The 11,803-nt window shown below is 32.8% G+C and overlaps 1 protein-coding gene across 2 annotated transcripts; it reads left to right on the forward strand.

Moving 5' to 3' along the window:
* The first annotated feature begins 3,770 nt into the window (after nucleotides 1–3,770).
* On the forward strand, nucleotides 3,771–9,399 carry LOC143049897 (uncharacterized). 2 transcript variants are annotated; one of them, XM_076223663.1, is made up of 7 exons: nucleotides 3,771–4,979; nucleotides 5,347–5,540; nucleotides 6,008–6,133; nucleotides 7,114–7,290; nucleotides 7,489–8,181; nucleotides 8,403–8,513; nucleotides 9,059–9,399. In XM_076223663.1, exons 1-7 carry the CDS (start codon nucleotides 4,163–4,165, stop codon nucleotides 9,350–9,352), a joined length of 2,412 nt encoding a protein of 803 aa, XP_076079778.1. In that variant the 5' UTR covers nucleotides 3,771–4,162; the 3' UTR covers nucleotides 9,353–9,399. The 2 variants fall into 2 exon arrangements, with proteins under 2 accessions (XP_076079778.1, XP_076079779.1); XM_076223664.1 differs by lacking the exon at nucleotides 3,771–4,979 and having other exon boundaries at nucleotides 5,039–5,540.
* Nucleotides 9,400–11,803: the final 2,404 nt, after the last annotated feature.

The following is an 11,803-nucleotide window of genomic DNA, read 5'->3' on the forward strand; positions in this document are numbered from 1 at the left end:
AAAAACACCAGAAATGACAGAACTTTAGATCTAATGTTCATGACAAACCCATCATTTATCAACAGATTTGAGACCCTCCCACCAATAGGAGGAAGCGACCATGATATTGTCTTTTGTGAAATCAACTTTGCTATACCAACACCAAAACAACAACCACATAAAGCACTAATATACAAAAAAGCAAACTGGGAGAACATAAAGAAAGACCTTATTCTTATATATGATCATTTAAAAGCAAACAAGACAAATATGACTATCGATGATATATGGACCACCTTTAAAACCAAAACAACAGAGACCATCAACAAAAATAAACCAACTTTGCTATACCAACACCAAAACAACAACCACATAAAGCACTAATATACAAAAAAGCAAACTGGGAGAACATAAAGAAAGACCTTATTCTTATATATGATCATTTAAAAGCAAACAAGACAAATATGACTATCGATGATATATGGACCACCTTTAAAACCAAAACAACAGAGACCATCAACAAAAATAAACCAACTAAAGTAATTGGAAAAAAATCAAAATTACCATGGTTAAATAGAGACCTGAAAAGACTCATAAGAAAGAAAAACAAACTCTATAAAAAGAAAAGTCATGACTCTAAATACAAAAATAAATACAAAGAGATAAAGACCAAACTCCAAAAAGAGATGAGAATAGCATACTGGGCATACATCGAAAATATGATCTTTGACATCGATATAAAAGAACCAGATCAGCATTGCTTCAACAAACAACTAAAAAAGCTGTACTCTTATATAAAAAGCCAAAGAAAAGAAAACACCGGCATTGCATCCTTAAGAAGCGAAGGCACCCTCCATACAAACCCCTCTGAAAAAGCCAACATACTAAACCAACAATTTGAATCTGCTTTCACATCAGAAACTAACACAGAAATACCAACGAAAGAAGCTAGTACACACCCTAAAATGGAACTAATTAACATCAGTCGGGAAGGTGTATACAAACTCATAAAAAACATAAACACCAATAAAGCTACAGGACCAGATACTATCGCTGGCAAAATACTGAAGGAAAACATCGAAATAACCTCAGACATACTTGTAATCATTTTTGATAAATCTCTTGAGACAGGCAAAGTACCATCAGACTGGAACCATGCAAATGTTACACCAGTATTTAAAAAAGGAGACAAACATCATCCTGGTAATTATAGACCAATCTCACTTACCTGTATCTCATGTAAATTACTTGAACATATACTAGCTAGCAATATGATGAAACATCTTGAAGCAAATAACATCCTATATGAACTACAACACGGATTTAGAGCAAAAAGATCTTGCGAATCTCAAGTAATATCTCTTATACACCAACTAGCTCAAAACAACGATAAAAATATACAAACTGACTTAGTTATCATGGATTTTGCCAAAGCATTCGACAAAGTGCCACACAAACGCTTACTTTTCAAATTAAAACACTACGGCATCTCTGATCAGGCAATAAACTGGATCCAATCAATTTTATCTAACAGAACTCAAACAGTCCTTCTCGAAAACACGACATCTGAAAAAATTCCAGTAACAGCAGGCGTTCCTCAGGGCACTGTACTAGGACCAATACTCTTTCTTATCTACATCAATGATTTACCTGACTACCTTAAACACAGCCAAATAAGACTCTTTGCAGACGACAGCATTATCAACCGGCCTATTACCTGCCAAAACGATTGTATTAAGCTTCAAGAAGACATAGAAGCAGCTATTAAATGGGAACACGACTGGCTCATGTCATTCCACCCTGACAAATGTAACATCTTAAGAGTCTCAACAAAGAAAAAACAAATACACTTCTATTACAACATGCACGGTCATATCCTAGAACAAGTACAATCAGCTAAATATCTAGGCATTACAATCTCTTCAGATCTCAAATGGAACAAACATATACAACAATCAGCAGCAAAAGCAAATCAATCTTTATCTTTCGTCAGACGCAATCTAAAAATTAGTTCAAAATTAGTGAAAGAAAGAGCATATCAAACTATAGTAAGACCAAAACTCGAATACTGTTGTACCGTTTGGGACCCATACACATCAGAAAATATATACAGACTGGAACAAGTGCAAAGAAGAGCTGCACGATATACATGCAACAGATTTCACAACACCAGCAGTGTATCTGATATGCTTCAAAATCTGAAATGGCAAACTCTACAAGAACAAAGGCTTAAAACCAGATTACAAATGTTCCACAAAGTAATAAATAACGAAATTGCTATACCATCACAAGATATTCTGATAAAAAGCCAGTCCAAAACAAGATCTACTCATCAATTAACATTCAGACAGCTCCAATGCAATAAAGACAGTTTTAAATTCTCATTCTTCAGCCAAACAATCAAAGACTGGAATAAACTACCACCTGAAATTTCAAACAAAACTTCTACATACAACTTTAAGGATGCACTTACCCATGAAGTACTCCTTAAAACCTTTTCTCACTTAAACTAAATGTACCTATTGTTTTTATCTTAATTTAAAAAAAAAAAAATAGAATAAAAAATGTAAAAATCAAAAGTTCAATAAAAATTGTAAAGCTTAAAAATAAAGAAAAATTGAAATAAATTTTAAAAAGCAACCTCAATCAGGCATTGGCCAGAAAGTAATCTTCAAAATGTTGATGGTTTTCTGTAACTAAAGAAGAGGTTTTGTCCATTGTTATTCATTGTACCTATTCAATAATTTTACGACCTGAAACAGTGAAATTTCAGATGAAATGACCACTGTCCATTATGAAATTTTTTGAGCTCTTTTAAACCTGTATAATGTCATTCCCAAATCATTTCTGCCTAGAAAAACATGAAAACTTTCATTAAAACACTTCTTTCTGTACTGGATGTGTAAAATTTATCAGGACCTGAACTGAAAGTAAGAACATCATAATATGCATTATGCTAAAAATAAGTGTTATAAAAGCGGCAGGGCGGATCCAGCCATTTCAAAAAGGGGGATCCTAACCCAGGACAAAAAAAGGGGAGGTTCCAACTACATGTCCCCATTCAAATGCATTGATCGTTCAAAAAAGGGGGTCCAACCCTCGGACTATAGTTTATAGTGTGTTTGTCTATGTTGTGATGTTATACTATTGTTTCATAAAAGGGATAAGGTTTGGTACCATTATAACGTTTAATCCCGCTGCAAATGTTTGCATCTGTCCTTAGTCAGGAATCTGATGTAAAGTTGTTGTCGTCTGTTTATGTAGTTCATACGTGTTTCTCGTTTCTCGTTTTAATATAGATTAGACATTTGGTTTTCGCATTTGAATGGTTTTTGACTAGAAATGTTGGGTTTCTTTATAGCTTGCTGGATCCGCCACTGAGCGGGTACGGTATATAGCTTAATACATTTTTATATAGCTTCATCCATCGATAAAGTCCGATAGTTGCTAATTTTATCACAAAATATACCTTAGAAGTTTTTTATCGTTCGGCTGCTGTCATGTTGATGTATGTGAAATATCTCCAAGCCTCTGGATCACATTTGGTGCCATATTACCTTTTATTTTTGTTCAAAAACGTGCTTTGTATATAAAATAAGAAGATGAGGTATGAGTGCCAAATGAGATATCTTTTATGGCTGACTATGCGATATTGGCTTTGCTTATTGTTGAAGGCCGTACGGTGAACTACAAATGTTAATTTCTGTGTCATTTTGGTCTCTTGTGGACAGTTGTCCCATTGGCAATCATATCACATCTTCTTTTTTATATTATTTTATAGGACTCGGAGGTGCGATGGGGACGCGGAAGTGCGATGGTCACGCTGAAGTGCGATGGTTCACGCCGAAGTGCGATGGTTTATATATATATAGAACTCGGAGGTGCGATGGGACGCTGAAGTGCGATGGTCCACGCTGAAGTGCGATGGTTCATTCGCTGAAGTGCGATGGTCATGTTGGAACATTATATGTTATTATAATAAGAAGCATGATAAATAAAATTTAGAAAGCAAAAGTGCATTAAAATTTTCGTAGATAATTGTAAATGCTAAAATATAGCTATTCCTAAAATAATACAAAAGTTTGCGTTAATGTAACTTATATATTCGCGCGTTTTAAAACAAGTTACCATGACGTTAAATATTATGACGTTTTGAAATACAACGTTTCTTAAAGAAAACGGTATGGAATTGCAGGAAGGAAAAGAAGATTTTGTTGACGAAGGCTTTATTATAACAAACGAACGTAAAAAAAAGGTTACAAACGATCCAAGTCCGGAACAGTTTTGGGCAGTGCAGGATGAGGTTTTTTCAATATGCAAGGCAAAATATACCAACAAATCATGGGGAGCAAAAAGAATAAAGGATGCCCTAGGTCTTCAGATGGGAGAAACTAGTATAAGAAAATATGTGTCAAATTTTTTATACGACAAAGACTTGGACAGTATATTTTACAGGAGCACGACTGTTACTGAATTCCACAGAAAGGTCTTGTCAAAAGGTGAACTTTTGGAAGAAATACAAAAAAATCACAAAACTGATCATAGAAAAAGTGATACGGTGTACGAAACTCTGAGGAAGTCTTTTTTCCCAGTAGTTCGGGAAAACATTCGTTTACTGTTTAAGCTGAACATTAAATGCCAACAGTGTCTTTCGGCAGTTGATTTACCTAAAACTCAAAGAACAAGAAGGCCAATTCCAGCAACCTATCCCAACAGTAGATGGCAAATGGACCTCAAGAAGATGCCTCCGTCACATGGTTACAACTACATATGCAATATTGTAGATTGCTACAGCAGATTTGCATTTGGTGGGTGCATTAAGCACAAAACAGCAAAAGAAGTGGCTACAGTGATTTTACGCTTTATATACATTTTTGGACCACCTAGAATTTTACAAACTGACAATGGAAAGGAGTTTAATAATGAAGACTTAACAGAAGTTATGGCAGAATTTAAAACAAGAAAAATTAACGGAAGGCCTTACCATCCCCAATCACAAGGTAATGTTCTGCATTTATTATTAATTTTTAAGAGGCATTCATAATGTTTGCTGAATAAATAGTGATAGATGGGTAATTTTAAAATAAAAAGATTAATTTAAGTCATTTTAAATAGATAAATTAGTTTAAAATAGTTTAATATAAACTCAAAATAATATTTATATATCACTTGATATCAAATACATTCATTTACCAATAACATTATTGTCTTTTTATATTAAAAAAGCTATTTGTGGTAAATGAACATAAGACAAAACAAAGTCACACAAATTTATAAATTAAAATAGATTTCAAATAAGATAATGTTTTTGATGCGGTTTTCAATTATTACTAACACATTAAGATATAAGTATGCTTTTATTTAAAGGTCGAGTTGAAAGGTTTAACAGAACAGTTGTCGCCTACTTCAGAACAGCTTTTGTTGATAGTCGGGACTGGCCCAGTATGTTAGACGAATTTTACTATAAGTACAACAGCAGAGTTAATAAATCTACCAAACCTTTGACACCATATCAGAGATTTTATAAAAGACCAAATTTCTGTGTTGCGTTAGAAGATCAGGTAAAATATTAATATTATATATTTTTTTAGATTATTTTAGGTTTTAAGCATTTTTATATGAATTTTATACAACATTTGATATATATGGTGGTTTTTACATGTACAGTGGCCAATATTTCATGCAAGTTAATAACAGTATTATTTTCGAAAAATATTTTTAATTGAAAATGCTTTAACATTTTATATTTAAACAATTTTCACTTTCAATACGTTGACGTACATGTATTATATATTGGTATAAAAACGTCCAGTAGCAAGTATTTTATACATATTTATAAGTGTGCTAATAAGGAATAATATATAACATCCAAAAGGCTTAAACAATTTTATGTTTTAAAATTTAAACAATTTACACAATGAGTTCGCTGAAGTTGTATCAATGAAATAAAAAAGTTCAGTTACAAATATTTCATACATGTTTAAAACCATATTACTTAATAATTATCCTATAAATCTTTCAATATTAGGTACCAATATGCAATTTGACATCAGAAGAAAAGGCATTTTTGAATAGTGCACACCTGGATGTAGAAGATAATGTTGAAACAGAAGAATTAAGAGTAGAAAATACAGAAGTCAATGAAAATAGTCAGGTATTATTGTATTTTTGATTTATTTGGTAAACAACTGCTGAACAGCATGAATTAAATGGTGAAGTAAAAGGTGTAGTTAACAAGAAAAAATCACAGGATACAGTAAACGAGGAACATAGTTTTAGTTTTAACAGTTTAAAACAAACGGTATGTTTTTTAATAACTGCTTTGAATATTTTTCTTTTATATAAAAAAGAAAATGTGGTACATGTATGATTTCTTATGAGACTTTCCACAAGAGACCAAATGGCACAACAATTTTAAACAGCTTTTAATGATAGGTTACCGTAAGTTCTTTAACAATGAGCAAAGCCCATACCGTATAGTTAGCTTTAAAAGGCTCAGAAAAAAACAAATTTAGAACTTTTTAAACAAGAAAACTAGCTGATTAAAAGGGGCGAAAGATACGAAAGGAGCAGTTAAACTCATAAATCGAAAATAAACTGACAACGCCATACATGGCTAAAATTAAAACAAACAAAAATAATAGTACACATGCAACAACATAAAAAACTGAAGACTAAACAACACGAATTCTAGCAAAAACTAGGAATGATCCCATCTGCTCTGGAAGAGTAAGCAGATACTGCTCCACATGTGGCACCAGTCGTGTTGGAACATGCACATACATACAGCATGTGGCGGGGTTAAACATGTAAGAGAGATCCCAACCATACCTCTAACATCTGACAGTCACGGTGTAACAGTATGTAACTGTTTTTAAGTAGAAATACATGTATATAACTCTTGTACTCAAGATTGTTTTTTACAAAACTGTGCAAATAAGCTAATTATCTTAGTTTTTTATGCTGTTTGTTCATTAGTTTTATTTATAAAGTTTGTTTTTAAAAAGAAAAAGAAAAAGAAAATGTTTCTTAAGAAAGAATATTTATGCAAATATGGCCATTTTGGTCTAGTGGTAATTATATATGAATACAGCGTTTAAAATTATGACTATTAATACAAATGATTTACTACAGGAACAAGTTAAAGACAGCAGCACTACACTACAATCTGCGCATACAGATCGGGTATCTATTGTACATGTACCAGAGTGTGCACATATGGACGATTTATCTATTGCGCCAGTACAAGAGAGACAATTGTCAAATCAGGAGTATATGGAAAATATGTGGAGACAGAAACTAGAAAAGATTGTAAGATTTTTTTCATATTTTATATATCTTTTTAGTTTTAGTTTATCTATTTAAATTGCCTAACAATTACCAATTTTAATTTAGATTTAAAACGTTAATTAGTATTGTTTACATATTTTACAACTTAAACTTATTTTTATATCCAATAAATTCATTTTTTTCCCACTAAGTATAATTTATATACCTATTTTTATGTAGGCCCCTGTAGAAAGAAGAAGTAACATTTATAATGAAACACCTTTAACTGACATTACAAACTCACAGATGGTTTGCAACACTGATATGATGCATGGAACACCTTTAACTGACACTACAAACTCACAGATAGTTTGCAACACTGATATGACGCATGGAACACCTTTAACTGACACTACAAACTCACAGATGGTTCGCAACACTGATATGATGCATAGAACACCTTTAACTGACACTACAAACTCACAGATGGTTCGCAACACTGATATGATGCATGGAACACCTTTAACTGACACTACAAACTCACAGATAGTTTGCAACACTGATATGACGCATGGAACACCTTTAACTGACACTACAAACTCACAGATGGTTCGCAACACTGATATGATGCATAGAACACCTTTAACTGACACTACAAACTCACAGATAGTTTGCAACACTGATATGACGCATGGAACACCTTTGACTGACATTACAAACTCACAGATGGTTCCCAACACTGATATGATGCATGGAACACCTTTGACTCACATTACAAACTCACAGATGGTTCGCAACACTGATATGACGCATGGAACACCTTTGGCTGACACTACAAACTCACAGATGGTTCGCAACACTGATATGAGGCTTGGAACACCTTTGTCTGACATTACAAACTCACAGATAATTCGCAACACTGATATGATGCAGGTACTTGAATACCTATTTTTTACTTGCACATCTTTTTAACAGTATCTAAATGGGAAAAATTTATTAAAATTTGAATTAAATAATTGTGGCTTTATTTAAAGACATTGTTTTAAAGTTCAAACTTTTTTTTTAATTCAACATTACACTTAGTAGAATACGAAACAATGAAATTTATAGTGCAATAATATATGTATTAGTAATTAATTTTTAATATTTTTCAGAATGACGTAAGCCCGTATTACCGGGAAATATATGCTATAAGATTTTTAGCCAATACAATACAGATCAATTCAAACAAACGGAGATATTCTGATTCCAATATTTACACTGAGGTAATTTTATAAAATAAAGTATTATTTTAAGTCTGTTAAATAAGGCAAACACATAAGATGAGTTTCACATAGTGTACTATACATACAGTGTAGCTATTCAGTTGAAGCATACATAATACTGTTTTCACACAAAATGCAAACATTACATACATTATAAACGAAGAGATTAGAATAGATATAGGAAGATGGGGTGTGAGTGCCAATGAGACAACTCTACATCCAAATAACAATTTATAAAAGTAAACCATTATAGGTCAATGTACGGCCTTCAAAACGGAGCCTTGGCTCACACCAAATATGGATAGACTTGAGCCATTTGTTTGTTTAATATGTTCATTTTTTATTTTTTTAGATTTTATTTCAAATATAGCATAATAAATTAAATACAAATGTACATTTTTAATAGCAATTAATAAGTACAAAATAGATTGAACATATGTTTTTAAAATGTTAAGCAAAACATTATTTGTTTTAAAAGTAATAAATTGCAAGTTATTTTAAAAATGAACTGAAACTAATACATGTACCGTTACTATTTTTAACAGAACAGAGAAGCATGGGATAGGGATTTGTATCCTGTTGAGTTGTTTCCTAGGAAGTCCCAAGTGATGGAAATGCAAACATTTAATCCAAATATTAATGACACAATAGATTTTAGACCAAATTCAGCACTTAGCGCAGGAACAAATGTATTTCTGTCAGGGTATTGGAGGAAGGGGATAGTAATGGACATTCAGATGGATGATTCTAAAGGGAGAGTGTACACAGTGAAAGACCTTGAGAACAATAAAATCCACTGTTTATCAAAATACTTAATTCGTCCTAATTTGCTGTATTAAATATTCATTCATTGCATATTGTATGAATCTATGCATTTAAATTGAAATTGTTTTATTTTTTTCTACCTACCGATAGCCACAAAATATCTTTATTTTATTGAAGAAGTTCATAAATATAAGAAGATGTGGTATGAGTGCGAATGAAAAAACTGTCCATCCAAGCTGCAATTTGTAAAAGTAAACCATTTCAAGTTATAATACGGCCTTCAACACAGAGCCTAGGTTCACACAAAACAGCAATAACTAGTGTTAAACCATTTAAACGGAAAAACCTACAGTTGTGTATTTATATAAAAATATATTTAGCTTTTTAATCATTGTTACAGGCATACTTCAGCGTATAATTTATCTTCAAAATGTGACTATCGCACTTTAGAGTTAACCACCATTGCACTTCAGCGTAACAACCATCGCACTTCAGCGTAACAACCATCGCACTTCAGCGTAACAACCATCGCACTTCAGCGTAGCTATGAACAATTTAACGTCACAATGTGACCATCGCACTTCGGCGTGTTAACCATCGCACTTCAGCGTGGACCATTGCACTTCAGCGTAACCACCATCGCACTTCAGCGTAGCTATCAACAAGTTAACGTCACAATGTGACCATCGCACTTCGGCGTGTTAACCATCGCACTTCAGCGTGGACTATCGCACTTCAGCGTGACCATCGCGGTTCGGAGTACCATCGCACCTCCGAGTCCTACATATCCAACGCTGCAATTTTCACAAAACATATCAAATTTTCCACCTCGTCGCACATACATATAAGGATAACATCATTACAGCTTATTTCCTAATGCATGTAGAGCAAAACTTTGGTTAGCTTGCTTGCTTTGTTTGTATATTGTACAATCATATTAGGATAACAACAAATTAAATTCAAATATAAAATATACAAGTTAAACTATGCCTATATATATTGTTTAAACAACTATACACACAAAGCAAGCAAGTCAACCAAAGTTTTACTTTGCAAGCATTAGGAAATCAGCTGTAATGATTTTATTCAATTTGGCGAATGTCCGAGCCCGTTAAAAAACGAAAACAAAATGAAACTACAGTTGCTGACTTCACTACCTTCAAAACAAAGGGAACAGTTTGGAAGTCTCTTCGCCTTTTTTACGAACACAAAATTCAAGGATCACACATTTGCCTTTAATCATCTATACGGAAATTGCTGTACTCGTGAATATTAGCACCGGCTGTTATCGACGGCTTACTTTACACTAGTAAGTTTGTCTCATGGGTAATTGTGTTTTTCGCTGTTGTTTCGTTGCTGTCTGGTGGACGAATACATGAAATCTCCGTGCCATCATCAAACATATTAATGGCTATATATCGGGTAATTCAAAACCTTTTTTCTTCGCATAGAAACAACTCTTCGTTAATCTGAGCATGGAAGGATTACTTTGTACCACAAACTATAAATGAGGATACACAAAATGAAAAACTAAGCGAAATTGTGAATCCCGCATTGCACGATAAAATGTGTTGTATTTCAATAAATAATGCGTGTTCTCGGTTGATTGTAAACACGTAGTAGTCCATCATGCATTGTTACTCATTTAGTGGATTGGTCAAAAACCTAGGTAAAAATAAATTGCGTCAAATGTAAATAAACAATTACATGTGCGAGAACATAAGTATGCTAATTTATGCATTTCCATATAAGGTAGTGGTCCCGACCTGTTTAAAAGGTCTTTTTTTCTAGCAATGAATATCACGTGATCAAATACGTCACATGTAATGTGAAGGACATTTGATATCATGTACAGTCTAGAAAATGAAAGTTATATATTTTGAGATTTACACTATATTACGAGTTTATCAAGGTATGAGACTTCCAAATAGAATTTTATTTGTATTATTTGTTTATTCTATCAGTATAATAGATATAATAGATAGGTAGTAAATTCATCTAGTTGTAATTGTTGGCTAGATGAGCTGTTGAATTAGAAAAAAGAATAGAAAAATTTGTTTATTTTGGAAAACATTTGCAATGAGACTAAGTCTGACTTAAGAGAGTTAACTTGAGAGTTAAGATTATAAATTTGAAGGGCTGAAAATGCTGGGTACATCTATAGTTATATAAAAGAAATAAACTTTATAAATTAAAGAACAACTTCAAACTCAATATACCTATATAAATAGAAAGTACTGAAAAAAATTATATTACAATAAGCATGATAAGACACATTTTATAAGTTATATAGGGGTATTATACATTGTATTATCAAAAGTCGCTTCAAAATATCTTTCTTGAATTTTTTTTGTACATCTCAAGGATTTGTTCTTCCAAAAAGGATCTAAACAGAGGCGGATTTAGAGGGGGCCTGGGCCCCCCCTTTTTGGGAAAAATATTGGTTGCTTATATAGGGAATCACTGAAGCGTGACTGGAGCGGGCCCCCTCTTAGCGCAGTCAGTGGGCCCCCACTTATGAAAAT

This window comes from Mytilus galloprovincialis, chromosome 10 (assembly GCF_965363235.1).
Source record: "Mytilus galloprovincialis chromosome 10, xbMytGall1.hap1.1, whole genome shotgun sequence".
In the NCBI taxonomy this organism is placed as follows: Eukaryota; Metazoa; Mollusca; class Bivalvia; order Mytilida; family Mytilidae; genus Mytilus; species Mytilus galloprovincialis.

Bases quoted from the DNA above. Each gene is read 5' to 3' on its own strand.
- LOC143049897 (XM_076223663.1), top strand. From the start codon at position 4,163: ATGGAATTGCAGGAAGGAAAAGAAGATTTTGTTGACGAAGGCTTTATT. The intron at 8,182-8,402 runs GTACTTGAATAC...AATATTTTTCAG, and splicing joins GCAACACTGATATGATGCAG to AATGACGTAAGCCCGTATTA. The intron at 8,514-9,058 runs GTAATTTTATAA...TATTTTTAACAG, and splicing joins ATTCCAATATTTACACTGAG to AACAGAGAAGCATGGGATAG.